This window comes from Megascapheus bottae, chromosome 15 (genome assembly GCF_031878675.1).
Source record: "Megascapheus bottae isolate mThoBot1 chromosome 15, mThoBot2.hap1, whole genome shotgun sequence".
Classification (NCBI taxonomy): domain Eukaryota; kingdom Metazoa; phylum Chordata; class Mammalia; order Rodentia; family Geomyidae; genus Megascapheus; species Megascapheus bottae.
In genome coordinates, this window is record NC_143523.1 from 24294198 (window position 1) to 24306980 (window position 12783).

General features: G+C 49.0%; 1 protein-coding gene across 2 annotated transcripts in view; it reads left to right on the top strand.

The window, feature by feature from the left end:
• The window catches only part of Crtac1 (cartilage acidic protein 1), a 139596-nt gene that overhangs the window by 98934 nt on the left and 27879 nt on the right, over positions 1–12783 (top strand). For both annotated transcript variants that reach the window (XM_090346109.1, XM_090346108.1), the window contains exons 4-5: positions 25–161; positions 5388–5544. In XM_090346109.1, the coding sequence (XP_090202235.1) occupies positions 25–161; positions 5388–5544 (294 nt within the window). The remainder of the gene's footprint in view (positions 1–24; positions 162–5387; positions 5545–12783) is intronic.

Consider the following 12783-nt stretch of genomic DNA (forward strand, 5'->3'; position numbering starts at 1 on the left):
AATCCTCTTTCCTTCTCTCTCCAGGTGTAGCCACATACACGGACAAATTGTTCAAGTTCCGCAATAATCGATGGGAAGACATCCTGAGTGATGAGGTCAACATAGCCCGTGGTGTGGCCAGCCTCTTTGCTGGACGCTCAGTGGCCTGTGTGGACAGGACGGTGAGTGCTGGAGGCACAGGGGTCTAGGAAGAAGTGAGGACACACAGTGACATCAGAGCCAGAGGGTAGATGTCCTCGGTAGCAACAGCCCCGCAAGGGCACAGCCAGGCTCCCACGGTGTCTCTCATAGTGAGTGTTGAATATTAACAATGAAGACTCACAGGATGAGTTGTGGTGTCCCTTTCACACCTTTTATCTTCCCTCTCAGGGAAGAATCCAGGGATGTCATGATTGTATCCATTGGACAATGGAAGGTCCAAGGCTCAGCTTGGAGCCATGACTTAGGTGGAGATTCAGAATTGGTATATCTGGGATATGGAGCAGCTAGCAAAATCCTGTACTCATTCATTCATTTATTCCTTCAGCTCACTTGAAGGCTCTGCGTTGCACTGTTGGGGGCCTGTGGAGCAAAGTATGGGATGTGTGAGAGGAGCAGCAGTAACCTCTGTCCTGCCTGAGCGGCAGCTGCCCACCAGAGCTCTGGTCCCAGCAGGCCAAAGCAGAGGCAGAGGCTTGCTGTGAAGGTGATTTATCCCTCCTGTCACCTGCTCTCCTGCACCTACCTCCTTGGCTTTCTAAACAGCCATCACTGAAATCAGGGGCCCAGCTGCCACCCTGTTTCTCCAGAGCATTTCTGGCCCCCATTCTGGGGCGGGACTGAAGGGATGGGCTCACTCAAATTGAGATGGTGCACAGGGGATTGGGGATTCAGCGTGAATCTTCACAGCAGGGGCCTCCAGGCCTTGGGAGAAGGCAGGTGCCAGGTATAAATATTTATTTCTTAACAAGCTGGTGCTGGGAAGAGAAGCCAAGCTGGGCTGTGAAGCCACATTTAGCCCTGACCTGAATCCCAGCCACCTGGACTCCAGCCTGGTGGGAGGGGGCCGGTGAGGTGGCTCTGAGAAGCCCCTGAAGAATGCAGAGGGTTACAGGGTACCGCGCCTGGGTCATGGCTTCTCCTCGTTTCTTGCCTCCCTGGTTAGGACTAAGCTTGCTAACCTGGGAAACATCTCTGAGAACTGAAGGAGGGGCCTGGAGGTTAATCATGAAGAGATATATTCATTGTCCTAACAAGGTCATCTGCATATCCACGAGTTTAACCACAGGACAAAAGCATCATGTGAAGTGAAAGGAAGGAAGGAAGGAAGGAAGGAAGGAAGGAAGGAAGGAAGGAAGGAAGAGAGAGAGAAAGAGAGAAAGAGAGAGAGAAAGAGAGAGAGAAAGAGAGAGAGGAAGGAAGGAAGGAAGGAAGGAGGGAAGGAAGGAAGGAAGGAAAAGAGAGAGAGAGAGAGAGCAAGCTGCCCTGGCACTGCAGCATGGTACCTCTTCTTACTGAGCCTGACTGCAGCCTAAGCCTCAGGAAACTAGAAAGAGGTGATCTGGAAGTCTAGCCCTAACCATGCTGGTCCCGGGGTCTGGGAACTGGAAGGGAGGCCAACAGTGTGGAAGCTGAAAAGACAGGAATATCAACTCTTAAGGCCAGCTCCAGCTGTCAACTTAACCACATGCCATATACATCCTGGGCTAGTGTTACAACCTCTGCTTACCCGGTTCTTAGAAGCCTGTGAGTGTTATTATCCACTTTTACAGATATGGAAATTAAGGCTTGGAGCAATGAAGCCATTGACCTGAACCTCACAGCTTATGGCTGGCAGAGCTGGGAATTGAGCCCTGCTTGCCTGAAGTGAAATGCGCTCCTTTCCCTTCTCTGGTACTCTACTTCTAGATGAGATGGTAGTAGACACAAGTGTGTAATCACAGGTTCTGGTACAGCACTCACCTTAGTCACTGCACCTGTTCAAAGTATAACAGCATCAGCTCTGCTTGAAATGAAAAATCTGTCTACGTACCAGTGGCCCACACCTACAATCCTAGCTATGCAGGAGGCTGAGATCTGAGGACTGAAGTTTGAAGCCAGCCTGAGCAGAAAAGCCGATTGAGGCTCTTATCTCCAATTCACTAGTTTTTGTTTTTGTTTCTTTAAGCTGGTAGTAGAGCTGTGGTTCATGTGGTAGAGGGCGAGGCTTGAGCAAAAAAGCTCAAGGACAGTGGGGCACAGTGGCTCACGCATATAATCCTAGCTACTCAGGAGACTGAGATCTGAGGATCAAGGTTCAAAGCCAGACCAGGCACAAAAGAACCCAAGACTCTTATCTCCAATTAACTCCTAGAAAATAGGAAGTAGGGCTTGGCTCAAGGGTAGGAGGGTAGCCTTGAGCTGAAGAGCTCAGGGATAGCAGCCAGGCCCAGTGTTTAAGCCCCATGACCCACAAAAAAAAAAAAAAAGCTAAAGGACAGTGCCTAGTTCTGGCAGAAGGAAGGAATGAAGGGAGGGAGAGTGGGAGGAAAAGAAAAGATTGATTCTCTCAGCCCTCAAGACCTGCTGGACTAGAACCTCTGGGATTGGGGCCTAGCACTCTAGGAGTCAGGCCAAGAGGTCAGTTAGCCCTGCAGATGACAGTAGTGCACACTGAAGCTTGAGAGTGAAGCCTCAGGTAATGCCCCCTCCCCTGCCAGGAGCTGTTCTCTCCCATTCCCCTTGCACCCCTCATGCAGGCTCTGCCCCAAGCCTAGAATACTTGTCTGTCCTGTATCTACAACTCCCTCATCACACAGCCTCCTTTCTGGATCCAGCTCAAAGCTCATCTCTTATAAGAAGCATTCCCTGGTCGATAATGATTGTGCCTCATGTTTATATAGCATTTTTATCTTTTCAAAGACCTTTCACATACGTTGTCTCATTTCATCTTCTCAACAACCCTGCCAGGAAGCGGGAATCTGATCCCCACTTAGCACGTGCAGACACACAGACCCACAAACAGGGAGGGAAGGAAGGAGGAGGGGGTGGGAGGAAGGCAGGGTGCGGAGGGGGGGGGGGTCCACTCTCCAAGACTGTGGAGCTCTCTCAAGCACATTAGACTAGAACTAGACTGATTGCTCTAGACCAGTGCTTTGCAAAATGGGGTTTGGGGGCCATAGCCTCAACTTGTTGGGAATTTGTTAAAATTGCTCCTTCTTGTAGCCCAGTCTGGACCTCTGGAATCCAAAACTTGTGGCCTGGGACGCAGCTTCTATTTTCAACAGGTCATTCTGAGATAGGCTAATGTATGAGAATCATTGCTCTGGACCCAGAAGCTCCAGATACATCTTCTGCCCCCTGGAATCATCTCACCCTCTTAGAATTATTATGGTCAAGTTCACATGTGAATTTCTACAGCCTTCTACATCTACAACATGTTTATGTCCATCTGCTTTATCACACCCAATAAATTGAAGTAAGGCAATAGGTATAACTGAATTTTATAAACTGCCCTAATTTCTAACAGAGTACATTTCTGTCCATTTGAGTTTAATTGTGCATTTGTTAATGAGCTTGCTAGCAGCTGGCAGGGTCAGGAATGGATCACGGATGTGCACTTTTCCATTCGCCCCTTCATTCACTCTTTGCCCAATCACTCTGCACACACATGTACTGAGCTCCAGAATGGGTGAGAGCCTCTCAACGTCATCTGCTAACCATGAGGCCAACATGCTATAAAGCAATGTGTACCCAATTGCAGCTCTGCCTGGGAATCTAGGAAAGGCTTGCCATGCAGACTCTCATCAGGCCAGTTAGGAGTGGAGCCTGAGATGCTCCATTTCTAAGATGCACCCAGATGTCACTGGCCCTGGGAGTTCTTGGAGCAATAAGACTTAAAAGAAGCATCAGTTCCTAGGTAGCATGATAGACTCAGACGAGCAAAACAGAAGGAAGTAGCCTTGCTACTTTCTCTGACTTTGTTCCTCCACACCCTCCTGCCTTGCATTTAATATTCCAGTCCACATTAAACAAACGGCTTTCCCTGGATAACTCATTCTCTCTCTTCCCCATCTCTACCTGGAAGACTCTTTCCCCTCCACTTCATTGGCTAAGACTCCATTTGGAAGACCTTTTCTGAACTTCTGATCGTGAAGTCCTCATTTCCAGGCTAGGAGCTCCAGGCCAGGGCACCTCCTCTGTGCACACAGGAAATCCTGTGCATGGATTCTGCAATGCTCCAGTGGGACTGATAGTGCCTCTACATCCCCCGAAGGCCCCAAGCTCCTTCTTGTCTTCAGTTTCCCCCAAAAAAGAATCACCCCAAGACAGTATGACATCAGTGATAAATTAGATGGAATGAGGTTTCTGCTACGATGGATGCTTTGGATAAAGGAAAGAAGCAAGCAAAAAAATAAAAGAAGAGGTGACTGGCAATCCTGTTGCCTCAAGCTCAACAATTTCTGTGTCCTCTTTCAAACAAGACTCTAAGCCACCTAAGAACAGGAGCCATGTCTTTAGTATATGTGTCACCATGCACCTTGTCCGTAGTTGGTGCTGAAGAAATAATCACTGGGGGAGAGTGGTGGAAAGATGAGAGGAAAGCTGGAAAAGTGATTTCGAAATCATGTGGATCTCTTGGGAAGAAGGAGGCATCTGTTGAAGAAATAACACCATTATAATAACAGGCAGAAAAGAATCTTTTATCCACAGTGTTTGGACTACAGAAGAGGATGACTATAGCAAAGAGAAGCCGGCGCCCGGGGCTTCTCCTAGATGCAAAGGGAAAAAAAATTGAGACAGTATTATAAAGGCAGAAGCAATGAAATATTTCTTGCTGCTAGTGTGGGAGAAGAGGGGAACAGAAGAGAAAGGAAGACCTCTGCAAGTCTATGTCTTTCCTTCTCCAAAAGATAGAACTGAAGAAGTGCCGGGAAGGAGGAAAGGGAGAGATGACCCCAGAATACGCTTGTCATCTTGGCTGGAGTGGGCTTGAATGGAAGGAGGGAGAGAGAGGGATAGAGAGACAGAGAGAGAGAATAATGGGAATTGGTAGATCAATCAATCAGCAAATATTTATTGAGCAGCTACCCTGGCTGGCAGCTGGAGAGAGCTCAGCTGGAGGGAGGCACATTAGAAAATTGTCTATAAAAGGCTTGTGGAGGAGAGGGAGGGATTTGTTCTTCTGGAACAGGATAGAAGGAGAGGTAAGGCTGCTTTGTTGATGAGAGGCAGGGGAGGGGGGTGTCATTCACATTGTAGCCTTTGTATAAAACTTCTCCCCTGATGTAGCCCCACAACCTATAAAACCATGCAAAGCAGACTTGAAGGAGACGCCAAGCTACAATGAGGTGCAAGGGTTTGGGGGAAACGGGGTTCTGGGAAAGCCTTGATGAGCCTCCTCACTGTCTCTTTCCCTTCCTCCTCAGGGCTCTGGACGCTACTCTATCTACATTGCCAATTATGCCTATGGCAACGTGGGGCCTGATGCCCTCATTGAAATGGACCCTGAGGCCAGTGACGTCTCCCGGGGTATTTTGGCACTCAGAGATGTGGCTGGTGAGGCTGGGGTCAGCAAATACACAGGTATGTGGAAGGCCAGGAAAGCTGTGGTGGGAGAGGCTGAGTCTAATGCATCAGTGACCACGAGGACAGGGCAGCCTCTTATCTCTCAGGAGGGGAAGGTAGGGACACTATTCCATCCCAGCCCTCACACAAGGCGCCTCCCACACTGCCTCACCAGGCTTGGTGACACACCTGGCAGATGTGAGCTTTGGTGAGCCTAGCCAGGGGATGTCGGGCTTTACAATACTTGCCAGGAAGTGAAGTGGAACCGCCAGCCTATCACCCCTCCCCACTTTGCTGGCATCCCTCGCCCCGTTCCCTGCTATAACCCTGATGATGGGTGAACACATTCTGGATAGGAGGGGAAAAAAAACTTGACAAATCACAAAGGCTGAGATTTAAAGCATTCTTTATTGCCAAACAGCAGATGAAATTATTTACTTACACATAAGCGGCCAGGAATTGAGTGCTAAATCCCTAAGCTTCGGCTGGGTCTCGTCTCGGATAACTGAGCTCAAAGAATTGTGTTCTTGTTCCAAAACCTCTCTAGTGCTTTTTTTTTAAGGCACACTCCCTCCCCCCCCCCATCTTTCTGGATGGGGAACCTATTGTCAGAGTCTCTGACAAGGAGATCTTTCTAGGGAGGGCTGTTTTTCTAATTCCAGCACGGCTGCTGACTAAACTCTGATAATCTGCCAATAACCGCTGATGGCAGAGCCATCCAGTTCCTGTTTTGAGTGCCAAAAAATCAGGAAGCCAAGGCTGTACGCAACTTCTCCAAGAACTTCAGCCTCACGCCCGCCCTGCACTTGACCATAGACATTCTCTCATTAGTTGACCTCCCCTGTAAATCCACCCCAACTTGTACTACAGACTTGCAAAGGTACAGACAACTTGAACCTGAACCCTAGAGCTGGAAGGACACACGAGAGGTCATTTGGACCAACCTCTTGTCTCCAGATACCTGGCTGGTGGCAAAAAAAAAAATCTCAAACCCCTACCCAGGAAAGATCGTCCTTGCCTCCCCCTGGTTTCACTGCCCTTTCCTAGCCAACTCTCCACCTCTGTGAAAGGAGATTCACGTTAACCTGTCTGACAAAGTTTGTGGGGACAAATAGCTAGACAATAAAACAGTTTGTGCAGTCCAAACCCCATCAAAGTGCCTGAAAGCGCCGTGTGTGAACACAGCGCTGAAAGGCTGAGTGTCAGTAATAAACCACGTTTCCCTGGGAAAGGAATAAACATGCAAGCGTTTCAGCCTAGATTGGTACAGTCAATTTTTTCTGAGTAGCTCCCATTTCTGTGCACTAGGCTGGCTTGGCAATTAAGTGCCTTGATCTTGCAGGAAAAAGGGAGGGGATGGGCTGGGGGGGGTGGAGCACTTGAAAATGATGGGATGGAAGGGAGGCAAGGACAGAGAGCAGTCCCCCATAGAATAGAAGGATGAAGGGGGCATTGTTCACACTGGCTGGGCTGGCACAGAACCCAGGAAGGGGGAGGGAGGCCAAGTGAAGACAGCTGAGGAGCAGAGATGCTCCAACTGTTCTGGCTTGTGCTAGAATGATGGGACCGCCCAAGGAGGGGGCCATAGCTTCTGTGGAGGCATAGAGGAGGCCGGGGGCAACTGGCATGCCCCGAGGATGCATGAGAGCCACTCTGCAGACTTCCAGAAACTATTTGACTGACAAGAGCCAATTTGGCCCAACCAGTAACTATTCTAACTGCTTGGCATCCCCAGCCCACCCTTTCTCTGTCTGCCAAGGCCCTCAATACTACCCTGCAACACCCTCTCTTATCACTGAGCTAATGACACATGGACATCTGGCTGGAAGACTAGCCCGGAGTGGCCCCATGAGCCTCGGGAATAGACCCCAAATGTAAAGGCTACCATGCTGAGCTCAGTCTAATGGCTAAGGCTCTAGGCTGGTGGACAGTGCTTAGTGCCAGACTAGCATCAGAGGGTCTTGGAAGGAAGGCTGGAAGGGATGGGCATAATCTGAGCAGGCTGGAGACAAGCAAGCCATGGGCAGATCTGCACTAGGGAACTGAGATTTCAGCAGCCAAGTCACATAGCCTCCCGTTTGCTGAATACCTCTGTAAACAGAGAAAACTCCTCATTTACCAAGAGGTCAAATGGAAGTCCAGACAGGAGAAAGGACTTGCCCAAGGTCACCTAGGAGACTGTATAAAACACACTGAGGGGCCTCATCTTCCAATGTCTAATCTGCCACAACCAGCTGACCTTTCAAGTGACCTCCATCCAATCTGACAAATCCTACTCCAGGCTGGAGAAGGAGAAGCCCTTCACCTACTAGAAATGCACCCAGACCTTGGCACACAGACCCAAGTTGCTGAGGTGAAGCAGCTGCCTGGCCTGAATTGCTCAGGACAGTGAGAAGAGGCCCAACTGGTGGGCGCAATTGTACCATCCATGCACAGGCCGTCCAGCTCTGAGGAGGAGGGGGGGAGGGGAGGTCTTCTCTCCAAACAGTACTGATTCCCAAAGCCACGGCTGGTCTGCTGGGTTGTAGTGCCATCTAGTGGTGGATGGGTCCACTCTCAGGGGACTCTGGGCCCCAGGAGGGGGCATGAGCCTCAAGCCATCTACAAAGACAATGAATGGGGAGACAGCTCCCCCATGCTGTGGCTTCATGAGAATCCCAGACCCTAACTTCTGCAGCTGGCTAAGACCTCTTGGAGCCAAAAACAGTGTAGGGAGCAGACCAGAATGGAAATCCTGGGTTGCACCCAGCAGAGCCTGGCACAGAACACAAAAGTGGAAAATGGGAAGTCAAGAGTCCTGTACTATCTGCATGACCCTGTGACCTTGGGTACTTTCCTCAGCCTCTGAACACCTTGGCTGAGCTGGCAGCTAGCTAAGGGACCAGAGTCTGGCATAGACCGGCATAACATCCTACCTGCCTGTGCAGACCGCAGTGGTAAACCTTCCCTCTCACTGCCCTCGCTTCCCTCTTTGCATAGAGTATTGAAGATGAAAAGGAAAGAGTGTGAGGCAATCCTGGTTCCTGGTCTGGCACAGGCAATGCCTATCATGTGCACAAACACAGCCTCCTGCCCAGGCCTCTGACAGAGTGACTCCTGGAGACCTTCCCCATCTCCCTGAGCCCAGTGCTAAGCTCAGGAGGTAAACAAAGGGAGCCCACCACTCTACCCTGGAGGCATTTTGTCTGAGTCCCCAGTCTCCCCTTCTGGCCTTCAGCCCAGGAAACAGCATGGCCTCTTCATCCCCTCCCCACAGGAGTCAGCTTCTTCCCTCCTTCCCACAGAACCAGCTTCTAACCGCTCCCCAGGAGCCCAGCCTTTGGGCCTCACCCTCGGAGGAAGCATCTGCCTGGGCTGTAAGGTGGTGATTAAAGAAGCCTTAAAAGAAATTTGGAAAGAAAATGAAGGTGGATTTATGAGATGGGGTGGGGAGTTTTGCTGTTGGCTGGGAACGATGTAGAACAAAGCAGAGGGCAGATCTGATTTATAGGAAGTCATTATTAGAGGAGACGGAGAGGCCTAGAGCCCAGCTGAGCCCTACTGGCAGATCCCCCATTGGTTTTGTGATTGGGGGTTGCAGGGTGGGAGGGGTAGGAGCCCTAGACGAATGCTGACCCTTCTGCAGGAGTACAGCCACGTCTGCCAGCCACACCCTGGAGGGGCTGAAGTGACAAGGTCTTCAGCACAGGCCAGGGACCCCTAAGGAGTCCAGATCAAGCCTGCAAGGGCTCCCCCAAAGCCCAGGATATACAGGGACCATTTCCCTGGGTCTCAGATGTATTTGATGTTCCTTGGGAGAATGTCATTTTTCTTTTTAAAAATCAACACTCATCCATTGTAGTATAGAAACTTAATTTTTTAATTGTTATTTTTCTCAGCTAACACAAGGGATTTTACAGAAGTGTCAAAGACGAATTGACTAATCTGGGATATACCCCTCACATGCCAATACAGATCCCTCCCTACTGAAAGCACCCTTTAGCAGAAACATTCCAAAGCAGGTTGGGGATTCACATGTGATCAGGTTTGTCAGCAGAGATGGCTCTATAAGCCTTGGTTTCATGACATTGGAAATGGGAATGACTGGAGGAAGACTGGAGAGACTGGTCAAAGGAGTAGAGTTTCCAGTTGGACAGAAAGAATAGGTTCCAGAGCTTCATTGCACATGGCAGTGACCCCAGTTAACAATGACTGCAGCCTTGTAAATATGCTACAGGATAGATTTTGAAGTGTTCGCACCACAAAAATAAGTATGGGAGATGATGCATAATGAGCTTGATTTATCCATTTGGTAATGTACACATTTTTTCCAAACATGTTGTACATGATAAATATATGCTTTTTTTAAAAAAAAATCTCAGTTAAAAAAGAAAGTGGTGATGATGAGACACATTTTGAGGTGTCGTGACTCTGACAGGAGATGCACACACAGGCTACTTAGCACCCAGCACCAAGCAACTCTTCCAACCACTCACTCCTTTACCTAGCCCTGCTTTCAAGTTTCTTCTTAGCCCCCTCCTGCCCCATAAGGCAGGAGCTTGAGGGCCCTGTTCCTGCAGCCAGAGAGGCAGAATTCGCAAGATCCTAGAGATCTTTCCTTGGCAATCTGTGTCAGACCCACAGTCTGGAACAACTGTGTCCCTTCCCACCACTTTTTCCTTCATCCCTAAACCCAAGCCCTGAAGTCTGGCCCTGGTGTGGCCTCCCAGGTGGATCATCAACACTGGAAGCTCCAGAGGTCTAGGTGTGCAGCTCATGAGATTGCCAAGGTTGCCCTGTGGGGCTTAGGTCCACGAGCAGATCATCAGGGCAAGGTGTAATGTGGCAGAAGCAGGGACTGTGGAGGGGTTTTCCCCCATAATCCCACCCAGTCTGGTGGACAGAGTAAGCACAAGTCCTGGAGAGGGACAGGGAGGGAGGAGCATTCAAAGCCCATAGCATAACAGGGAGGGCTTTGAAGCTTGGAAGTGTTGGGGGAAAACAAAGTGATATTATTCACCCAGCAGGTGGTAAATAGTCCCAGTTAATGACAATGTGGCACCTGACATTTTCCAAGGTATCTTCCACAAGCCATCTCACTTCGTATTTATGACAGCTCAGAGAAGGAGCTTTTATAATTATATCTCCTGTCATAGATGAGAAAACAGAAGCCCAGAAAGGTGAAATGATGTGTCCAGGGTGACACAGCTCAAACTTAGACTTACATTCTTAAGATCTGGCTCCCCACCAATGTGCTCTCGCCAGTCTTACTTGGGGGATTGTTTTGTCCCTTGAGAAATGTTCTAGTCTCAAATAGAAGAGAATTAATTGATATAAAGTGAGGCCAGATCTGTGAGGATATCATTCTCTGTGGCTAAATAAAGATGTTCTTAATACCCCCTTGGGTATCTCCATATGGTATATACTAAACCTCTTGAGGTAATGTGGAGGTGGGTGTGGTAAGGAGGAGAAAGAAGAGGGAGAGGTCCTGGGAGGAGATACTGCTGATACTTTGTCATTGGCCCAGTGGGAGGAGTGGTGACAAGCTTCCTTATGGATGGATGGGGCTTTCTGATTGAAACAGCTCGCCCATGGCATCAGCAAGGTTGCTGACACCTGGAAGCCCCTGCCTCATCCTAAGGCTGCTGGAGACAGTGCTCACAGGGCCAACTCCCCGACTGTGATTTCACCTGCTCCCCAACTGTACGGCCAACTTGCCAAGGAGGAGTTGTGGGTAACATCTCTGTTATGGTCCGGTTGCCATGGCAATAAATTGCCACTAATTAGTAGTGTGGTTACCATGGCAATTTTCTAGTAATTACAGGTTACAAATGGTACAAGGCTTCAACCCAACCCAATTAGTTAATTAGAAAGATTTAGAAATTTGTCCAAAAGGGAAATAACCTGCTTTGTAGAAAATGAAGGGAATATGTCATAGCCTGGGAGCCAGCAGCAGAGAGGACATTGGGGGACCCCAGAGAGGGAAAAAGACCAAGTTGCATTCAGCAAGTCCTGAGTCCCACCTGGAATTTCCAGGACCTGGGTTAGGCCCCAGGCATCTAGGGAAGCCCACCCCTGGACTGGAGCCGGGCAGAACCAGGTCGGAGACAGCTGCCGATAGCCACTTAGTGGCTCCTCTTTTAACAAGCAGAGGAGTGCCCAGGCCCAGGCTGAGTACCCTTTCTGCTGGCTGTGAAAAGATCTCTGAAGGCCACCCACCCTACTCTCCTGAAAAAAAAAAAAAAAGCCATACATCTCCAAGGACATATCCAGAAGCACTGTGAAATTGGTGGCACATTGTGAGGAGATACAGACTCTAATCCAATTATCTGGGAGGGACCAGGAGGCAGAGGCCCTAAGGATGAGAACAAGGTGAGGACAGTAGAACAGTGATGCCTTTACTCCCACCTCCTCCCAGACTCCTCCCATCCCTAGCACCAGCTTCCCCCATCCAGAGGTCGGCAGAGGGTAGGTGGCTCATAGTCATGCCAGTCTGCCTGAACTTTCATTCATGAAGAAATCCAAAGTTATGGGGCACTGTTATATCTAAGGCCAGCCACAGAGACGCACTCTTTAATGCATTTCACACTCTAATATGCACACAAACCACCAGAAGGTATGTTAGGAGGGGCCTGAGATTCAGCATTTCTATCAAGCTTATACACTCACAACCAAAATTCGTGTATGTTTATCCTATGCAACATGAGGTTTTGAGATACACACATTGTGGAATGGCTAATTTGAACTAATTAGCACCTACTCCCACACAGACATGTGTGGCAAGGTCACTTAGCTAGTTTCTTAGCAAGTTCAAGTATAGAGTGCTTTGCTACCAACTACAGTCACCATGTCATACAGTTTATCTCGTGACTTATTCCCATGGCTGAACTAGACCAACGTTTTCCATTTTCCCCAATTCCTTGCTTCACCCAGCTCTGGGAAACCACCATTCTCTTCTGATTCTAGAATTTGTCCTTAGTTTACATATGAGTAAGATCACGCAGCATTCATCTTCTTGTACAGTGTCTTAAGGGACCTGGTTTTCCTCTTTTATAAGGCTGAATAGTATCTCATTGTGGAAATACCACCACACTGTATCTGCTTGTCCATTGCCGGACACACAGTGTGCTGGCCCTGCCCTGGCTGTTGTGAATAGTGCTTCAGTAAACAGGGGAAGGCAGTGTCTCTTCAGTACACTGAGCTCATTTCCTTCCAACATGCAAATGCTGGATCATATGGATGGTCTATTTTTAATGTTTTGGAAGACACCCCATACTG